Source organism: Mirounga leonina, unplaced genomic scaffold, assembly GCF_011800145.1.
Source record: "Mirounga leonina isolate KUSES-001 unplaced genomic scaffold, KU_Mleo_1.0 Mir_53, whole genome shotgun sequence".
Taxonomy (NCBI): Eukaryota; Metazoa; Chordata; class Mammalia; order Carnivora; family Phocidae; genus Mirounga; species Mirounga leonina.
In genome coordinates this window covers 65,457,810-65,480,066 of record NW_023270807.1, presented here as the reverse complement: position 1 = coordinate 65,480,066, position 22,257 = coordinate 65,457,810, and the positions used below count along the sequence as shown (strand labels likewise).

The following is a 22,257-nucleotide window of genomic DNA, read 5'->3' as shown; positions in this document are numbered from 1 at the left end:
TGGGCCTCGCCGCCTTCCACGAACGGCCAGCTTCACTTAAGAATGTCCCTGAGAAAGCAGTAAAAATTATTTTTATTCAATCTCCACCCTTGAGTACAGTCTTTTGAAATATTGTGTGATGCTAGGGGAAGGGCACCTAAGCGTTTCGGCTGCATACACAAGTACAGCGACTGCCTTTGAGGAATATTGCAATTGTTTGAGTTGCGAGCTGAATTAGCCACTCTTTCCAAGGAAGACAATTTTTACCTGAGAAAAGGACTGTCAGACAAATTACTGTTATCAGGTGTGGATATTTGGCATCCTCTTTTCTTGAAAATGAATAAAATCAGCATGTCTGTCATTATAGAGAAAACTGGCTGTATTTGTTGCCAGTGATAACATTTGAGCTTTCAAGCAAACATTAGGATTTTGGAAATTCTATGTGCTTGGCAGCTTCTCAATTCTGAAAGTTGGCTATACACGAACATGGCAACATATGGAAGATCTGCCTATCTCAGTGAACAAGTATTTTCCAAATGACCAATGCGTGATGTTACAAAATCAAGCTTGGGTAAAAGATCCATTCTAAGTATAAGATATACCAGTTTTTTTTTTTTTAAAGATTTTATTTATTTATTTGAGAGAGAGAGAATGAGAGAGAGAGAGAGCACATGGCAGGGGAGGGTCAGAGGGAGAAGCAGACCCCCTGCCGAGCAGGGAGCCCGATGCGGGACTCAATCCCGGGACTCCAGGATCATGACCTGAGCTGAAGGCAGTCGCTTAACCAACTGAGCCACCCAGGCGCCCTAAGATATACCAGTTTTAATGTCACAGACTATGAAAAGTTCATTGATACAGTTTTGGATTTCACAATGCAACTAACCTTTAAGAAACTACAACTTACTGAGTTTTGGTATTGTAAAAAAAAAATATCCACAATAATCCAAAAGAACTATTATTAAAATACGCTTCCTTTTCTCAACTTTGTATCTGTGAAGAGGGATTTTCTTCATACGTTTTAACCAAAACAACATATTAAAACAGACTGAAGGCAGAAGATATGAGAACCCAGCTGTCTTCCATTAAGCCAAGCCAGACGTTAAAAAGATTTGAAAATGTGAAATAATGCCAATCTTCATTAAATTTTTTTTCAGAAAAGTTACTTTTCATAAAAAAATGCTATTTCTGTTGACATGTGATGGGTTTATTATTTTTTTTTTGTTTTGGAAAGGTTCTTTTTCATTAAAAATAGGCTGTTAAGGTGGGATGGTTTTATTATTGCTATTTTTAATGAATTAACAAATATTTAAGTGTTACCAGTTTCTGGAGTGCCTGGGTGGTGCAGTTGATTAAGCATCCGACTCTTGGTTTCAGCTCAGGTTGTGATCTCAGAGTGGTGAGATCGAGCCCTAGGTCGGGCTCCACATTCATTGCGGAGTCTGCTTGAGTTTCTCTCTCGCTCTCCCTCTGCCCCTCCTGCTCGTGCTCTCTCTCTCCCTCTCTCTCTAATAAATAAATAAATCTTAAAAAAAAAAAAAGAGTTATCAGTTTCTGAATGTGGTCAATACTGATAGATAAGACCCATATAAACAAAAGCTCTTTGGAGGTCTTCAATAATTTTTAAAATTGTAATGGGGTTCTGAGATCAAAAAGTTTGAGAACCACTGCATTAGCCTATCGGGCCCTTCACAATCTTTCCAATTTTTTTCCTGACCTTTCCCTTCCCATCACCTTCCCCTCCTTCCGCCACCACCCCTCTGTCCGGTAATGCCAAATGCCTTTCTGGCCCCCCAAATAGGCTGCACTCCTTGTTACTGTTCTTTTGAATGCCCTCTCTGCTATCACTCCTTGTCAGGTTTCTATTCATCCTCTTAAAATCAAGTTCAGTAAAAATTTCCCTCATTGCCCCACAGAGCTAGTTACACCCTCCCGGGGGCCCCAGGGGCCTTGTGCAGAGCAGGGATCTTGAGAAATCATTTTGTATGAGATTGTTTACACATCTGTCTTTCCCTCTATGCTGCAGGCTCCTCAGGGCAAGGAACAATCTTCTTCACCCTTAAAACTCCAGCAGCTAGCCTGGCTCCAAGCACACTGCTGATGCTCAACAAATTCAAGAAGAAAAGTGGCAGAGGAGAGGAATTGCATCTCACTCTCCTGCCCTGACCTGAGGACTCTGGGGCAGAGACAGGGATCGTAGTGGGAGGTGTGGCAAGGCATTCCCCAGAAGAGGGCCTGTGTTATACACACTGGAACCCTAGCTGCCTAGCACACACACAAACCTTCTTCCTTCCCCTACGTACTTCCAGAAATGTCTTCTAACAGAAGCCAGAGATCCCCACACACAGATTTAAGCATGCACTCCCTCCCCAGAGGAAATCATCGAGAATCCTATCCTATAGTCACCAGAGATGATGTCATGACACCACTCTTCCCTGACAGCCGGATCTTTGGGATGCACCTGTCTTAGATATACTGCCACCTTGGGATGAGATGGTCAATTTTATCATCAGCCCAATCACCTCTAAAGTCCAATGATTGAAGGGTGAGGAGAGGGACAAGGGAAGAGAAGAAAACTCTGTATTTAAATTATAATTCCCATCGTAAAAGGAAAAATGATTTTTTGAGGAGTGCTGGAATGAGTTACCTTTCAGCAGCAACGAAAATGCAGATGGTGGCACTTTCCTCGTCTCTGTAACTAAGGTTGGGGTGACAGGATTTGTGATCCTCTTCTGGTCAGCCAAGTCATGTTTCTCTTTGATCAGCATCTTGGCTGCTGCCTGGTTTAGCAAATCCTCTTTCCCAGTCCTTTTTTTTTTTTTCCTCTATGAACTAATACCAGTGGTTTAGTTTTGTGATTATCTTTATGAAAAGTCTTCTTCAATTATGGAGGCTCTAGTTTTGGGAGTCCACTCAGATGAATGTACTGAAGAACCCATAAAATATTGTGTGTGTGGGTAGCAAGAATTAAATGGTAGCTTACTGTTCTTTATTAGCAAATGGCCCTCCAGCTTCTAAAAATGAAAAGGGGACTCAAGAGTCTATTGAAGAAAGCTGCTCATGTGCACGCAGATAGAGAAACCTGACCTTTGCTAGGAGCACGTCAGAACACGTGCAGTTTCCAGAGTAATCTATCACCTCTTCCAAAGGGAGCGAATTAAGTTTCAATACAGAAATAAAATAGATCATTTTTCCTTCAGTAAAGGATTCATTTAGCCATAATCATCAGTTAGCTCTATTGTTTGTCAGGTAGGAGAGATTCTGAGAGGTGGTACAAATCTCAGCAGAACAAATAAAAAACGCCAGGGGGGCAAACCAGAAAAAGGGAATGCATCTTTAAACTGATTTTAAAAGAGCAAAACGTGATTTGCAAGAAAAGCGTGTTGGGGATAATAGCCAGCTTTGCCGTCTCTGGCTACTTGAAGCGATTTATTCTGACCAGCCAGCCCCAATGGCATGTGTGAGGACCACAGAGAGGCACATCGTTTCCCAAAAGGAGAAAATACTTTTGGACTCAGCAGCTGGTAAATTCTAGGAAGGAGAAAACTCATGGAGTTGGGAAAATAAAGCTTTACTGTGAAACATATAATAAGATACAGGCCGATTTTTGAACTCTCTACCTGCAGAAACGCAACAAAGTTGGAATCTCATCTTCAAGTGGCAACTAATTTATTCATTTGTAAGAATAAAATCAATTTGAATTCTGAGAGGAGTTGCTCTTCTATGGAGAAATGGAAATCACATAAAACAATCTCAATCTGGATCCACAACATCTAAAATTAAACTCTGCTGAGGACAGGTCAGTCACAGGGATTTTGCCTCACGACCGCAGAATGATTTTTCATGCCCGATCATTTGTGCCAAAGATGCTTCCAGCCTTCTCAACAGCATGGCGCATAAGCTGGAAAAGCTCAACCAGGACCAAAGCATCTCTTGGTTTCCCGAAATAAGACATAGCTTCTTCTGTTGTGGTGTGTAGGTTTATACAAAGTGGCTTTAAGAAAGCATGTCCCGCCACCATCACACACACACTCCTCAGCAGTTCGCACTGAATTGTGATATGAACGTTTTTACTTTGCTCTCAGGTATTATAACGTGGTCAACAGAATTTTATTTCATAGAGTGTCATTATCATTTGCTGGTATTTCAATTTATGATCTACTGTTTCAAGGTTCTTTCACATTGCTCGATCTAAAGAATTAAAAATCGACAGTGCCAAGCTGATGCAGGAAGGCTTCTCCGTTTTCAGTGACGATGGCATGGTGAGAATCAGACAGTGTCTTGCCCCGAGATGATGCTCGGCACCAGGTGAGCAAGTGGTGGTGACTACACATTATTGATCTTATCGAGCTAACATTTACTGAATATTTGCTACGTGATAGACACCATGCCCAATGCTTTATAGGTACTCTCTTATTTCTTTCAACCACCCTCCATACTAGATGAGAAAATTGAGGCTTAGAGATTACTTGTAAGTGACAAGGGTCACAGCTCATGCTCTTAACCAGTACATGTTTCTTCTCTTTGGCTCGAAAATCTAGAGGAACCTCTATACTTTCTTTCACATATTAGCTTTTTAGTGTTTTCATATATACATTCACTTCATTTACATGCTCCTTGAGTTCAATAACCTCTTTCTAGAGATTAAAGGTTGTATCTCCTTTGGCATCAATTTGTAAGGCCTTCCCTGTACAGCTAAAGTGGTAGTAGTCTGAATTAATGGCAAAATTAATAGTTCAGATCCCATCTTTGTTATGTCACGATAATGTTAATTTGTTATGTTGAAAACCATGTTAATCATGTTTAAGCTGCGGCCTTATATTGAGAACCCTGTCGGCACCGCCCCTCATCACCACTGCACACGGCAACTTTCCATTTTCTGAGCATCATTTATGTGCCAGGAATCGTGGCTACGTGTTTCACACACATTCCCTCTACACTTCACAACATACCAACAAAGGAGGCATTGTGAGCCTTACTTCAGAGCTAAAGAACGTTAGGAAAGAAGACCTAGGTTCTAGATCTTCACAAAGACTTCATTCTCATCATAAGGAGATAGACCTCCCAAAAGCCATGTTAAAAATAAATTTTAAAAATGAAGATCAGTGTTTGATCTATAGCTGGACACTTTCCCAGCAGTCTGAGGTAATTTTTTGACTTGGGAAGACTCGGGAGAGATCCCACATGCAGTAGAGCAAGCTACCGCGGTAGGTAACAAAACCACGCCAACACAAATTTTCTCTTGCCTGCTGTCATTCTCTAATCCTGGTTTTATGATGGTATCAGTAAAAAAGGGTCTGCTTATTAGGGGCTTTTTACCTGCAGTGTAGAACCTTCCACAGAATTCCAGCTTCTCGGGGTTAGAGACACCTTAAAGGTCATTTAGGCAGTTAGTCAGTTTTCCTTCTCCCATTAGACAACTTGGTTTTCTTCTCTGTTCTATTTGTGAGGAGGGAGAACTGAAACAACTTATAAAAAAAAAAAAAGCATAGGCATAAGGAGATCACATCATTTGTGTCAAACTGTCAGAAAATGCAGGACGTTGTCCATGTTACATATGACTCTACAGAGAGCAAGCCGTGTACATGACGAGTCAACCCTGACTGGATACCAAATGTCAAATCAGGTAACACAACTGCACACCACAGAAGTTATACAGGGTAACACATTTTTAATGCTTTATTTTGATATAATTTCATATTTATAGAAAAACTAAGAATTGTTCAAAAAAACGCCCATTTACTCCTTCCCAGATCTACTGATTATTAGTATTTTGCTCCATTTGTTCTTTTTCCCTGAACCACTGGACAGCACTCTGTTGACATCTTGTCCCTTTATCCATAAATATTTCAGCATTTATTTCCCAAGAACAAGAGTTTTCAAAGTAATACATTTTTTATCAAACCACAAAGTTAACATAAAATCAGAATAAATTAAAAAAAATACACGAACTACAAAGAAAAATATTCTGACTTCATTTTGCACAAGAGAGGAGTTTTTTGGCCTGTTTTGCTTACTGTGATACTCCCAGACTCTACCATAGTGCTTGAGTACACAGCAGGAGCTTGACAAATAGCTGTTAATTTCTTAATTATGGTGTGATACTATATTGACAGCATTTTTAAAAAGATTTCATTTATTTGTTTTAAAGAGACATAGAGAGAGATTGCAAGTGGGGGGGAGGGCCAGAGGGGGAGAGAGAGAGAATCTCAAGCAGACTCTGCACTGAGCATAGAGCCCAACATGGGGCTCCATCTCACGAGCCTGAGATCATGACCTGAGCTAAAATCAAGAGTCTGACGCTCAAGCGACTGAGCCACCCAGGCACCCCTATTGACTATATTTCTAAACAAAGTATTCCTAAAATAAAGCAAAGGCAATAACAGCAATATATTCAATCATGTCTTTATTTCCTATAATATATAGTTCCCCAGTTACAAAAAGGAAAAACTTTTAGATGTTAAGGACTCCTAGGAAATGAACTTTTTAAGATGAGACAAAACAGATTACAGTGTAAGCAAATTCATGGGAGGACCTGCTCTCTCTTCACAGGTAGCGGTTCCTGATGTATTCTCGGTACATGGAGGTGTCTTCTTTTCCAAGGGGCTGCATGATACCTTGACTGGCCTGGATGTGGGCTTGGAAGATCTCTGTAGATTTTCTGTCTACTCTTGGAGGCTGAACTTCATAGATGTTGTCTTGCGAGAAAGCGGAGATAGGTGTTCTATAAAAGGGAAGAGAAGACAAGGCTACGTTAAAGAAAATCAAGTGAAGGACCCACAGGGAGCTATGGTCTCAAAGCATTTGAGAGCCGCTGACCTTGACCATGTGGACTTAATAGTAATAAGTGATGGTATTGTCCTCCCCTGTATCCTCTAAGCCGGCTTCGTCTCCTGCCCAGAGGACAGCTGGCCCAGCACCTGCCCAGGGAGTCCTCCCTGAAGCACAGGCTAGGTGGGTACCCCTCCTCTGTTCCTGCAGCCCCAGGCACACCTGTCTGTGCACCCATCTGCCTCCCTCACACGACCAGACTACCTTTAGGTGGGGGCTGTACATTTTTTGCTCCTTGACACATCATAGGAACTCAATTTTTTTTGTTATATTAATTTTGTATCCTATAACTTTATTGAATTTGTTTATTAGTTCTAAGGGTTATCTATAGTTTTTAAAGGAAGATTTAGTAGGAATCCGTGAAGTAAGGGATATGAATTCCTTCCTCACATTGATAAGAAGAGCAAATGAGTTTATACATATAAAGCGCTCACTTAGCATAATGCTGGGCACACTGTAAGTGGTCAGTAAATGTGAACTATTATTAATAAATACGGGTGCATAATTCCTTATCTGCAATTCTGAAATCCTAAAAGCTTTAATAATCAAATGTTACTTTGAGGGTAAAACCTGACCCAACTGAAATTCATTTGGTGGCATATCCTAACCTGAACTAACAATATTCATCCCACTTTGTGTGAATATTAATGTGTTTAATTAACAGACAAGTCCTCAGATCACACTGGGGATGTAGCATCCTGTTATGCTAACACCCCCAAAATTGTGAATTCTGAAACACATCTGGCCTCAGGCTTTTGCTGAGGGATTGTAATCTGCAAGAGGCAGCTTCCTTCCTTTCTGGGGTATTGAAAAAGCACCCAAGAATCTCTTTACTCAAAAATATCCCTCCATTCCCAACCACCCAGCCTAATTCAATGCATGAAATTTCCTTCTACCCACTGGAGAAGGTGCTGTCTCCAGAAAGGCCTTGTCAAAATGCAGTTTGGTGTCTGACACGACCTTTACTCATTGAAGACTGAGCACCTCCTAGTTATTCTACCCTTAGCTGAGAGCAGGCCTTTGAGGGATGAGTCGGTCAGCCAAGTCAGGTGTGATGCAGAGTGAGCATGTCTGTAGAGTGTGAATGGAAGGTCAAGAAGGGGCCACTGATGGGGAGGACAGACAATGAAAATGGTGTTGTGAGGGACTGGTATACAATGACAACACATTCCACCACGTAGCCCAGGGCTGGCTCTGTGAGGTGGGCACTTCTTACACCAGGGCACTAAGATAACACAGAGAGAGAAGATCCGGAGAATCTGTTCTGCTGAGCTGGACCCTAGCTTTGCTCATCATACCAGAGGTGTCAGGAAGGCATCCTGGGTGTGTGGCTATTTGGTTATGGGGACCCCTGCGGCTGGGGGAGATTCTCTGATGTCAGGAGCAGAATTAGGCCTGCGTCCCAGCTAGGCCCGGCCTTGGGATGTCAACAGTTCAAAAGACATCAGGAAATGCAGACACACAGTGGAAGACAGGAGTTGTACAGGAACTCCCCCATCCTCTTAGGACACATTACCATCAAATGGGGGTCTTTCTTACCCAGAAAACAGTCAAGGTAGCTCACTGTGCTTTGTCTTTACCTGGAACACTAACACATCCTGCCATGGCTGGAGATGTATTAAATTACGTTAAAATAAAATATAACTGGAGGTGGAGTATTCTTTCTGCAAGCCAACCTCAATTGTTTTCACCTCAGGATAGTATATTTCAACTCAAATTTGGTATATAGTTTGTGAAATGCTCCCATTTTTTTAAAGCACTTAAATAATTTCACACAATCTTAGAACGTGACCTTATTTAAGTAAATAAAAACCAAAGGAAAATGATTTAAAGTTAAAAAAAATGAAAGACAAAGGTGAAAGAATCCTGAGGTGTCTGAATCTCAAATCTGTCCTCCAGCCTGGCTGCAGTGCTTTCTTCAAAATACATGAGTTACAGTTATTCTGATGTCTGGAGAGAGCACATTATAATGGTGAACAATTAGGATGATTAATAATATGAACTCTTCTCCTCAATTTTCACAAAAACATAGTAACTCTCCAGTCATTTACATAATTCACACTGAAATGCTAGAATTCTTTAATGATAGATAATATTCAGGATCAAACCTTTTTAGCCTGAACCTTTAAAATGAAGATTCCAAAATAAATAAATAAATAAATAAAATAAAATAAAATGAAGATTCCACTATGGTTTTTAGAGATTGTCATCAAAGTACCAGCCATAGACAGCAACTACCCCTGACACCACACCATCTACACCTGTCTAGTGTCTTCAACTTCTCAAATCCCTTTTACATGTATGATCTTACTTAATTTTCACACTCATCCTGGAGGCAGGAAGCATTGGGATTATACCCTCCATGCCACAGAGGAGATATTTAAAGTCAATTTAAAAATGGGACTAATGGTTTCTGTCCCGTCTTTGAAGCCAGACCTTTGCCCAGAACCCTTTGTGCATTAAGGACGACCTCTCTGGCAGAAATCACACCAGACATTCAACAGATATAGGAAGATACCGTCTGGGTACTAAACCTTCCTGGGTTGAGAAAGGGGAAATGCCAAGTGACCAAGGCATTGTTTGATCCTTCAGAGGTCTCGGCTGACTACACAGGTGGGCCGGCTACGGAATGTCATAGTGCCTGGGCACAGTGACTGCCCATAGATGTGGGGCCAGGACAACCTTGAATGGGGCCAGAGACCAGTCACTTCCACCCAGGGCCTTTGCTTTCTGACCAGTCCTCACCCTACTTCTTGGTTAACTACCTCACTGCCGCGTGGAGTAATGGAAACCATTACAAACACTAAATATGAAATGCCAGACATCAGCCTGAAATGTCATCAGACTGAGTGGCAGGTGGGTTTAGGGCTCTCGTACCACCTCACTGGGGTTTCAAAACAACGCAGGGAGTCCGAAAATGCATCAACTGTCCCCTTTGTCCTTTTTATTCTTCTAGATTCAAAGTCTATGTTAAACAACAAAGTTGTAATATTAAAATGGTTATTACTGGATTGGGACCAGAAAGATGCATAAGACATACCCAATCTTGTTGGCATAATCAGAAAAATGAGGAGGAAGAAACCGATTCACAGATAAACTTTTGTTTCTTCATTTTACTCAGATGTCAAGAAGTCAGTGACGATGAGCTCCCCACGGTCTTAAGGCAGTGGTTCTCCAGGTGTGGTCCCCAGACCAGGAGCATTAGCATCACCTGGGAACTTGTTAGAAATATAAATTCTCAGGCCCTACTCCACACCTACTGAATCAGAAACTCTGAGCGTGGGGCCTGGCAAAGATGTTTAGCCTCCTGGTGATTCTGACACTTGCCAAAGCTTGAGACTCTTTGGTCTAACCAAAATATATCTAAAATGCTAAAGAACATCTTATTTGTGGGCAGTCAGCAGCACTGAACACTTGTAAGCAAGAAATCTCTTTTCAAATGATATACTACCCCTAGCCCTCCATCAAGAATCATAACTTGACATTTAATTGTAAATATACGAGCAGTAATATTAGATGCACCACACATTTCCTAATGAGGAAATACGTCTGATTTCCCCATTAGCTTACACATTTCCAAGGTGGGAATGAAATACAAAAACATCCAAGACCCTCATAAGGGGCTGCTGGTCAGCACCTTGTCTCTGAGGGTATTGGAGGGAGATGGATAACCCAGTAATGCTTTCAGTACTACATGGAACAGTCTTTTTACTAGCTTAGATGGCATCTGTTTCTAGATAAAAAGACCAGTATTTAAACACTAAATGATGTGGAAATTGTGAAACTACTTACTTTTATTCATTCTAGTAGAGAAAGCTAGCTTATTACTGCACTTTCATGGTGGAAAAAATGGCTCCACTTTTCTCTCCTGACCATAAACAGAGGGGGATTTTGTTTTCAACTTCTCCTCACAGCCCCCAAAGACCTCCTGCCCCTAATTCAAATGGCAGTAGTATTTCTGGAGATAAAATATTATAATTACAAATGTGCAGGCTCATTTCTTTTTATCTACAGAACCTAGCTCCATCTTCAAAGAAGAGCTTTGTATTTCCCCTCAAGGAATGTTACAATCTTATTTAAAATAATATATTTGCCAATTCATTTATGGGCTGCTTAACCCATACTGCTCAGTGTGCTCAAACACCAAGGACCGATGACACCTGGCCTTCGCTGCAGTTCCCATTCACAGAAGAGAAACACTTCAGGCAGAAATTCATAAGGCACACCACATGTTTTTAAAGAACATACTTATTGATGCCCTTTTATGCTCTTTCTTAAACGTGGTCTTACTCATTTGGTTATAATATGACCATGTCTGATAATAACCTATCTTACCCTTGGATGCAGAACTAATGTTTGAGTCCCTTTTAAAGTTCAATTCCTACTGAGGCTTATTTCCTAACACATACTGAATACTTAATAAACAGGTTGATCTGACAAGAAAATATTTAATTGGTCAGACTGACATGTCTTCTGAATTTAGTTACGTCCCGGTAATTTGTGGCTGGTGAAAGAAAAACGGGACGATATTTGTATAATTTCAATAATATTACACATGTGATACTTGCGCATCTGTTAAAATCTTCTGTTTTTCCTATGATTATCATTCTGGCATACATCAAACCCCATTCGGCATTTCCAGAAAATTTAGTAATGGTTCTGATCACAGAATCTCTTTCCCTTCTGTTGCTATCAGTTTTCTGTTTCTTTCACAGCACCAAACGATTCTTTGTTGGTCATAACTGATCCTTAGGTCATTTCTTTCATTATTTCCTCTACTTTCTGAGAGAAAACTATAACAAGGGCAGGTTCAAAATTGATCAGATGCTCTGGTCTCAGTGGAGTAAAACCTCAGCAAATGCCTTAAAAGCACCAGCCCTTGATTATTCATCTATTTGTCTTTCTACAGGTTTTATAATTTCTATTAGAAAATAATAGCCCTTATCACCTAACCAGCAGAGGGGTCTATGGTACACATCACCATGAAATAAATTTCTCTCTTTCTAGCCTTTACTACTGCTCAGAGCTTTCAGCCCTCGGTGTGTGGATGCCAACCTAACATTTTTTTTTTTTTGATCATCCATTGCTTCTCTTTAGTTGCCTTATTAGGTTGCTTGTATCCTTCCAATAATGTACTCTTATAGTGAAGCCTAGTCATGAATCTATTTTACCAAGATGCTGTGGTGAGAATGTGTTTGCTTTATCATGTAAAATCTCAAGAGAATGTGGCATATTACTCACATTCTGTGCATAAGTATAGACACCTAAATCCAAAACGTAGCTCTCAAACTGCACTTGTCCAATATGGTAGCCATTAGCCACATGTGGCTATTCAAATTTACTTAAAATTAAATAAAATTTAAAATTAGTTCCTCAGTAGCACTGGTCACATTTCAAGTGTCTGACAGCCACATGCAAGTCATGGCCACTGTTGGACACTGTAGATATCGAATATTTCCATCATCACAGAAAGATCTATTGGACAGACTGTTTTTGAACCTCTTTCCTATAATTTTTTCCTCACAAATTCTGGGTAATTTTAGGTCTTTCTAAGCCCATTACCCTAATATATCTCTGTATGGCATTTATCACACTCTGATCTTTTATTTATGTATTTATATACTTACTAGGAATACGAACTCCATTTTGATCACCTCTTTATCTCCAATGCCCAGAAGAGCATCTGGCATATGGTAAGTGCTCAAAAGTTACTCACTGAATGAATGAATGACCTCTAGTTAAGGAATAAGATTTTATCTTGGGTTTCTAAATTCAGAACCTAAATTCAGTGTGATTTGGATTACTTGAGATGATAGGAAAGCTAGGGTTTCCCATCAGAAGCCTTGCTCTTCAGTTCCTTTCTTCAGATAATCCGTAAGTGGACAAGGAAACTGAGGGCAAGCTGGAGTGCCTTCTAGTGGGGTAAAGCTATCAAAGTTGCTCAAAAACAATGGTGAGGCAGAGGGGGTGGGTCCTTACCCTCTAGAGGTGAGAAAACAGTGACTCAGGCAGATTAACAAAGTTATTAAACGGGCTGAAATCAAGAGGAACATGTCAATCTTCAAATCACCTCTAATACAACAAAAGACAAAATACACCCCTCTATTGGGATCTGAGAAAGCAGGCACTGCCTCTATTCACTTTTACATACCTTTCATGCCAATTTCGACACCGGAAATACAGGTAAGCCCTCCTTATTTGCTGCCTTGCCCCTCTAGGATACTTTCACATGTCTTTGGGTATATACATGTGATACCATAGAGTGAAGGTGATGGGCTTGAGGGGCCAGTGCTTACCCATTATTGGGAAATTAAGCCATGTTAGTAGTTGCTGGTGACATTCTAAACATTATCAAGGTAAAGAAATTAATTTCCTTTTTATTCCTACTAAAAGACAGGAAGTCTATATTAACACACAAAATGCTATGAATCTATGGGACCCATGGGTGGCTCAGTCAGTTAAGCCTTTAACTCTTGATTTAGGCTCAGATTGTGATCTCAGGCTCATGAGATTGAGCCCTGCATTGGGCTCCACGCTTAGCGGGGAGTCTACTTCTCTTCCTCTCCCTCTGCCCCTTCCCTTGCTTGTACATGCACACGCTCTCTCTCAAATAAATAGATCTTTTTAAAAAAATGCTATCAATCTAATATATGATCCCTAACAAAGTCCAATTATTTCAGCCTTATCATGCCACTGAAAGCTAATGAGCATGTCACAGAATAATGAACAAATCTGATTTCTTTATATACAAACATTTTCAAATCCTCTTAATAGCTGCTATTATAACAAGATGATTGGGCTGTCCTGCAGCAGAGACACTGAAAGGGAGGTTGGAAATCTCATAGGCAGGTTAAAATTCATTAAGGAGAAGAGGACAATAATGCCAGTCTTTAAACAATCTACCACAGAAGAAGCAAAAAGCGGTGATGAGAAGGAAGTGAAGAATATAATCTGTGATGGTGGAACATAAAATGTATAATCTCACACACCAGAGATGCAGGCTGCTCGGTCTGTATATGAGGCCCTTCAAAGGCTCAGCACTAAGGAACCTTGACTCCACACAGTAGGCTAGGTCTTTAAAGATTTGGACAGGAGAGGAGTAGGTGGCTTTTTGGTAATGGAGAGAGCATGAAGACAGCAAAACCCTTCTTGGGTGTGTTTCTCAAACACTCATCTGCCTTCAACCTGTCAGGAGCCATGTCAATGACAGGCCACCCAGAAAGCACTGCAGTCTCACAGAAAAGGAAGATTTTATGCCTAAACCTAAGCAACAATACAGAACAATTATTTATAGAACATGATGACCTTAATATATCTCAAAAAATATATGCATGTGTCACATCTAAGGCTGCTAAAATCTATCTTTTGAAGACTCATTTGTCATTTTTCATCAGATCCACTAGATGAAGAAATAGCATATGTTTACACACAAACATGCTACATATATAAAATATTTATATATAATATAGATTGATGCTCATATACACTAAAATATATATTTATGCTTATGTACATTATATATATATACATATACATGTATTCTTTCAACACAATGCTGTGGGAAGGGCAATCCATATATTTCATCCCTCCCCACAAAATGATGTATTTCATATGAGCCCACGTGAACTCATTTTTACCATGTCCATTTTATGGACATTTACAATGTGCAGATACTGGAACAAAAAGTATAGCTGATGAGCTTCTGGGGTAATGGAGCCAGTAAATTTAGATAACATATTGTAATATTTACTATTTCTTAGATAGAGTTGGAACATCTTGCTCTTAAAATGTGACTTTTTATATTGTTATATATAAAAGAATCAATGTAATACACATAAGGGCCTTAAAGGCTGTTATAGGTTTGTCAGGGTAAAGGTTTTGGTGATATGACATCACTGCCTTATATATATGTCAATTAAACATAAAAAATTAACAATGTTTACCCAATATTTACCATGGAAAAACTACTGTGCTTCAGAATTATCAATGCATTTCATATTGTTATTGCAAAATAAAACACAGATACAGGAAACCACACAAAACAGACACATAGAAATATTATAAGGTGAACACCACCCAGGTCAAAAAACAGAAATTTTGGCAGCTAAGCCCCTTCCATGTGCCCCATTCCCATCAAAACCACAGTAGCCATTATCCTGACTTGTATAGTAATCACTTCCTTGCACTTCTAAAACGACTTTTTCATTTAAATGTGCATCCCTAGACGTTAGTTTAATCTTGCCCATTTTCAAAAGTGTGATATGCCTTTTAATCTACAGATTCTCTCTCCTTTCTTTTCCTTACAGTTCATCAGTTGAAGAGTCCAGGTTGTAGAGTTTCTCTCAGCCTGGATTTTGCTGACTGCATATTTATAATGCAGTTCAAAATGTTCCTCTGTCCTTTATATTTCTGCAAGTCAGCAATTGCCTCCAGAAGCTTGGTGAGAATTTGCTTCAATTGCTTTGGCAAGTCTAAAGGTGGTGGTATGCTGTTTCATCAGGAGGGCCATACTGTCTTAAGTTGTTTATCTCTTTTGATGTTAACAGCCAATAATGCTCAATGCCTACATCTGTTAACACTGGGGATTGCAATGCTAATTATTTCTTTTTCATTAATTAGTTGAAACACTGTTATTTTTTCTTTTTACAGATGCTTTCCCGCACCTCTTATTTGGTTATTCAGTGGTATAATTCATACGATTCAAAGTGTCATATACTTGATTCTTTTTCCCTTTATTTTCCAGTTTTCTGGATAATGAAATGATTCCCTACAGTCCTTCCAAAGTGATTAGGATTTTTTTTTTTAATTATAAACTCACGGATTTAAACATATTTGATGAGTTCCATTCCACTGCAATTATTATTACTATTGAAGTTCAAATCATCCTATCTTTGTCCAGTGGGAGCCTCTTCAAGTTCACTCCTGAGTCCTCTTGATATGACCCCAGCAATCTTTAATAACTTTCTTGCTATTTGGATTGACAAGATGTTTTAGGATCCTTTGTCCATTACCTGACACTGACCTGGAATCAGCTACTTCTCCCAGAGCTCTGGTTCCTTTTAGCGGCGAATTGGTTATTTTAAGACCACAATGTGGGTACTAGAGATTCTCCTTGTTCCTGGGCCACTGTATGTATACATGCAGGTACCTACACATTTACCTGTGTGTGTTTATGCCATGCTGGAGAGAATCCTGCTTCTCAGGGACAAAGAGGATGACAGAATTAGAACAGCCCATAATTATTTGATTTATCCCATATTGAACCTATATCAGCACTAGAATAACAATACTACCACCACCAATATGATTCCTGGAGACACTCTATCTGCCTATGCTCCCCGCAGTACCTCCCCATTTTTTCACATACTATACTCTCCCCCTTTTAACCAGCATTTTGATTCTATGAGTTTATAATTCACAGTGGTCTTTATGTCACTGCCTCTCTAGTCATTTTGATTGTCTCAAGCTCCTTCTCCTCTACATCCCACTGGAAGGCCTCATGGGAACAATATGCCGAGTTCTTACTTGTAACAGTTTATCTCTGCTTTCATACTTAAAAGATTTGGAAATAATATCCTCAGCTCACATTTCTTTCCCTTGAGAATCCTAAATATATTACTCCATTTTTTTATATAAAGAGTTACATGTAAAAAATCTGATGATCTAATTTTTTTTCCCTTAGAAGTCTTTCCTTTGGTTTAGATATCTAAAGGATTTTTTTTTTCCCTTTCAAGTCTAGTTTACTTACTATACTGTATCATTCTGGGTTACCACTCTCATGTATGTGGTGTGCTCTCTCAATATATAGTTTTAAGTAGCTATTTCAGAAGGGTTTTTTTGGCATTACAGTTTTTAGTATTTTTTTTGTTCTCTAAGATTTATTTATTTATTTTGGAGACAGAGAAAGTGGGGGGGGAGGAGGTGCAGAGGGAGAGGGAGAGAGTCAAGTAGACTCCCCACTGAGAGCAGAGCCCAGCACGGGGCTCGATCCCATGACCCTGAGGCATGACGTGAGCCGAAACCAAGAGTTGGACACTTAACAGACTGAGTCACCCAGGCGCCCCTAGTATTTTTTTTTGTTCCCTTGATTTTTCTTCTTCATAACTCTAATTATCCATAGTAAATCTTCTTTGCCTATTGCCAGTATCTGACACTTTCTCTTAAATCTTTGTTTTTCTTCTTTTCTTTTTGCATTTTTAAGTTTTGTATTTTAAGCACATTTTGAAACAACACACTTCAGTTTTGCTCTCTTTTACTGATGTCTTCCTGGCATGCTTTCACGGTCTGCAGGGAAACATCCCTGCTCTGTCTTCTTCTCTTCTTCTCATCACTTTATATGACATTGGATCTTGATACTTTTCTGATGCTCATTATGCAAAATGAGTTTTCCTGAACCTTTAGAAGGTGTAGTTCAAGAAAATCTGAGCGACTTGACAGAACTCCCTCTTGGGTTGTTTTTGTGAAGTATTCAAAACCATGGCACACTGCTTTCTGAGATGTCCTGCACCTCTTCCCTTTCTCTGCTTTTCTCTTTCCTTCGTGTCTACTATCATTGTCCTGCTCAATTTTGACTCCATGGGGAATCAGATGGGTCCCCTGACCTGGAAGGGAGCTTTGGTGGTTTGGTTTCAAACATTTATGTGGCCCAGACTGCCTCAGCTCCTTTCAGAACCCACCCAGAGGCCCCTGCACTCAGCTGGCACGGAATCAGGTAAAACCCCTCCCAGTTTCAGCTGCTGTGCTCAAATTGGCCTGTAGTGATCTCCTGTTAGCTATTCACATGTGTCAGATACCCTGTTGTTCCTTCCTTGTTCCTTCCTCTTGTATAAACCCTGATAAAATGCAAGTCTGGTGGCTCTTGGTGGTTTACCACCACCGCCTGCTTATATTTAGGGATTTGTGGGGATATCTTATCACAGAGATTTGAGGTAAATGCATATGGGTATTTGGTTTTGCTACCCGGTTGTTCAGTTTTATGTGAGGATTCAGAGTTTAAAACTATGTTGTTGCTGTCTTCTTCCCAGAACCAACTAGGCATAGCTATATTTTTAGGGGGGGGGAGAGGCAGAGGGAGAGAGACTCTTAAGCAGGCTCCATGCCCAGGGCAGCGGAGTCTGATGCAGGGCTGGATCTCAGGATCCTGATATCATGACCTGAGCCAAAATCAAGAGTTGGATGCCTAACCAACCGAGCCACCCAGGCGCCCCTAGACATGGCTATTTTTTTTTTTTAAAGATTTTATTTATTTATTTGAGAGAGAGAGAATGAGAGAGAGAGAGCACATGAGAGGGGGGAGGGTCAGAGGGAGAAGCAGACTCCCTGCCGAGCAGGGAGCCCGATGCAGGACTCGATCCAGGGACTCCAGGATCATGACCTGAGCCGAAGGCAGTCGCTTAACCATCTGAGCCACCCAGGCGCCCTAGACATGGCTATTTTTAAAAGAATATTTTTCATCTATCTCCAAAGCTGATCTCTAAATTTGATACATCGCTGCCTGCATGGCTAGACTGTCCTTGCTGCCGAGGCAGACACTGCCACAACACCTCTGCTCAGCCAGGGCTGCTCTGCGGGCAAGTCTTCTCCAGCCTGATTGCCGCTTCTACTCCGTCAGGACTTGCTCTCCTCCAAGACAGCGGTATACTACAGACGTCCAGATGTGGCGGCTATTCAGTGATGCAGAGACGGGGGAAGTAGGCAGAAGGTGGTGGAGCCCTTCATCTTCTGGTTCACCTGCAGCAGCAGTCCAAGCAGAGTTAGGAAAATCAGTTGTTCTTCTACTGCAGTGGATGGGAGACGGCTAGTATACCAGTTAGATTTGGGTCATGGAGCTTAGGGGACAAGGCAGCCCTCCAGGGGGCTGCCCAAGGACCTTCCTCCACTATCTGAGCAGGGTGCCTTCACCATTCTGGCCTGATGCGAGTGATGGCTGCTAGTGCAAACAGCGGCTGTATGTTTCCTATCTTCTCCCTTTCTGAGAGTTTTTATTTTCCTTTGCAACCATTGTATATTGGGAGCAGACAGGAAGTCTTTTTGTATATAGGTCAGTAGATTACAAGAAGCTTCATCTGGACCTGATAAAGACAGCTGCACAGAACCTCGAGATCATGGGCGTTGAATGGGGTGCAGTATCGTATGGGGGAGGAAGTGGGTTCCACCGACAGCATAGGAGTGTGCATGGATACCTGGGTGGCTGGAGGGGCAGACTGTGACAGATAACAGCATTTACATTCCCTCATATCTACCTGAACTCCCCCCTTCTAGTGTGCAGGAGCTGAAAAGTGAAGAAAAAAAAAAAATCCCAGACTCCCTTGTAATTTGGGTTCAAAATGTGGTTTAGGTTCTACTCACCACTTGTAGTCACAGGAGGCTTTGATTTAGAACTGAGTCATATGGAGAGAAGTGAGCTCTCGGGTATCATCAGTTCAACAGACTGCGGCAAAGGCAACACGTTCTTAAGTTGGCCGCAGTGGTGGCAGCTTCCTGATGAGAGCTGAGGTGGCCGGTTGCATCTAGCAGCTACCTGGGATAGTTTCCCAATTAGGGCAAATGCAGAAGGCACTCTGAGGGTTTGCCATATGCTTTGGGGAGTTGTTCCTCAAAGCTCGGTCTAGAGTTTTTTGCTCAGCCCTCCAGTGATTCTGAAAGTCACTTTAAATCTTATAATAAATCACTTTCGGTTTAATCTTCCTAGAATGGATTATGTTTTCTGCAACTGATCTCTGACCAACAGAGTCAGCCAATGAACAAAACGCAAACAGCTCCGGCTCTCGCTTGCTTTACCAAGGGGCAGGCAGCCAGCCTTCCCAGGTGAGCCCTGTTCCTAAATGGTCCTAGCAGGAAGGGGATCCTTCCAGCACTTGGGCATGTGTACGCTTGCTGCCCGAGGAGACAGAAGGGACAGTCTACCAGAAGCACACTGATGAGCAATGCTGGTACTTTCTATGTTTTGGCCATACCCACTGATATTTTTGTTCGTCCACGTATGGCAGAACGACATTGCACATTCTCTCTGAGAACTGTCAAATAAAAATGTCATTTGTGTTTTTAAAAGAACGTTTGGGTTCAATGAATCATGAAACACTACATCAAAAACTAATGATGTAATGTATGGTGATTAACATAATAAAATAAAATTAAAAAAACATTTGGGTTTAGAGAAATGAAGAGGGAAGATTTTCAGATCTAAAATATGTAAAAGGTTCCAATTTAGGATGCAATTTATAAACTGTATGGTTTCCCTCCCATTTGTAGCACACGTTATCTTCGTATAAAAAGAAACGCAGTTTTCCCTCTATTTCAGCTATGTTTTATTACAAACACCAGAAGAGCAGCCAGCGATATTTGGCTGCATTGTTTTGCAGGCTATAACCTGAACATTTCAGCTGGTGTATAATGTGAGCACACTTGGCTTTGAGCCACAGGCAACAGGGGCTGGTTATCCTGCACAGCACTGGGGCTGTCCTGCCAACAAAGGACAGGGTGCACATCAAGCACATAACAGCTGTTCTCAAAGGGCAAAGAACGTAACCTCACCTCCCAGAGTCAGCTCTTCCCTGCCTGTATGCAGGCCCGGACTCTCCCTCGGGGCAACCGGTCATCCATCAGACACTACACAGTGACCTCTGGGAACGATGTGTCCCACCTGTCCTCAAACTTCCTGGAACAGCAGCAGCAGTGGCCTGTCACTCCTGAAAACTCAGGCCAATGGGTTACAGTATGGTCATGTGTCTCTTCTCCCTCACAGAGGTGATGACACCCGACTTACATTCTTCATGTCCACTTGGGTATTTTTACCTTTTCGATTTACCAAATGCTACCACTGAGTTTGATATATCACATCATCACATCTCTTGTATCCTGCATCTTTTTTTCTAATGAACTTTTTATTTTAGAACCTCTTGAGACTTGTAGAATCATTGTGCAGAGTACAGAGAGTTCCCACATAGCCACACCCAGTTTCCCCGATTATTCACACCTACGAGTCTGGGACGTCTGTTGCCATTAATGAACTGATATTGACACATTATTATTAGCTAAAGTCCATATGTGTCCTTTTCTGGTCCATGGTCCCTTCAAGGTCCATTACATTTAGTCATCATGTCACCTTAGTTTCTTCTTGGCGGTGACAGTTGATTTTCCTTGTCTTTTGATGGTCTTGATAGTTTTGAAGAGTACTTAGCCGGCATCTTTTCAAAGTTGTCCTTCACTTTACTAACAAGGAGAATCAGAGAAAATGGTCTTTTGGAAGAAGGTATTAGATGGATCATGAGCCTTCAAAACAAAACCTAGCAGTCCTGAGTTTTCAGAAAGACTCCAATGGCTTTATCTCTGTCCATGCTCATCTGTGATGGAAAGTTGGGTACGCTGCCTGGTGGATATGTGGACAGCTGCTGAGGGAATGCCTACGGAGCAGGGGCTCCCCAACCTGGCTGATCATTACATTCAAGTGGAGAACTTTATAAAGCAGAGATTCCCAGCCCTGGCCCAGAGGTACTGAATCAAAATCTCTACCAGTAGGGTCTTAAATTCTGTATTTTGTATCTCTTTAAAAAATAACAATAATGCTAATTATGTTTTTGATATAGAAAATTATAAAGCATGGCCCATAGTCTGTTAGTATTATTAATATAAATAAAAGTATGTGTAGAAAATTTAAAGAGTAACCAAAAGTCCAAAATGAAAAGTGAATGCTTCCCTATAAACTATTTAACCATTTTCTAGGGATATTTTGGTTGTTCCACTTCTATTGTTGCCTTTGTTTGCTTTGGGATTTGTATTCCAGCAAGTTTCCTAAGATATTCTGGTGTCATCAGAAATTCAGAACTCAGCACTACAGAAGAAATTCACAATTCAGCTATGGAGGGACAGAGTGGCCCTTTCAGAATGACATCCTTTATAAAACCATCAAGCCCTGCTCTCCCCCTGCCTCCCCTGAACAAGTTAGCTCTAAAGCCATTAGATGGGGCAGAGCAAGGAGAGGTGGCCTGTGACAGCCCGTGGGTGTCCAAGCCCAAGGGGGGTGAAGAGGGCATCCACACCAGGAGGGAAGGCTCGAAGTGGAGAATCAGAGCCCAAGCAGGGGAAGGAGGGCGTCCCTACAGAGGGCAGGTTGAGGGGAGTTAAGGCCTTAGTGGGTGAGGAGAGTATCCACGTGTAGGGGCAGCCTGAGGTGGTATGTCAGGGCCTGAGCAGGGAGAGGTAGGTATGGGTATCCATGGGGAGGGGTGGCCTGGGGTCCAAGGGAATGAGGAGGCCATTCATGAGGGTGGGTACCTTTGCAACAGAAGTCAGAGCCCGAATGGAGGGCATCCATACGGGGAAAGGGGTAGGTGTAATGGTGATGGAAGACTGATTATATCAGAGGGGTTAATCAAATAAATAAACATAATAAGGGTAACAGGAGCCAAGTTTCTCACTGTTGAAGAAAGGAGCCACTAATATGGAAAGGGA

At 41.2% G+C, this 22,257-nt stretch overlaps 1 protein-coding gene across 6 annotated transcripts in view; it reads right to left on the bottom strand.

The window, feature by feature from the left end:
• Positions 1-6,365: 6,365 nt before the first annotated feature.
• Positions 6,366-22,257, bottom strand: part of FIG4 (FIG4 phosphoinositide 5-phosphatase) — a 128,594-nt gene continuing 112,702 nt past the window's right edge. For 3 of the 6 annotated variants that reach the window (XM_034991791.1, XM_034991797.1, XM_034991796.1), the window contains one exon: positions 6,366-6,700. In XM_034991791.1, coding sequence (XP_034847682.1) covers positions 6,523-6,700 — 178 coding nt within the window. In that variant the 3' untranslated portion in view covers positions 6,366-6,522. Of the gene's footprint in view, positions 6,701-20,331; positions 21,019-22,257 lie in introns of those variants that run through there. The other 3 variants (XM_034991793.1, XM_034991792.1, XM_034991794.1) reach the window with 3 other exon arrangements.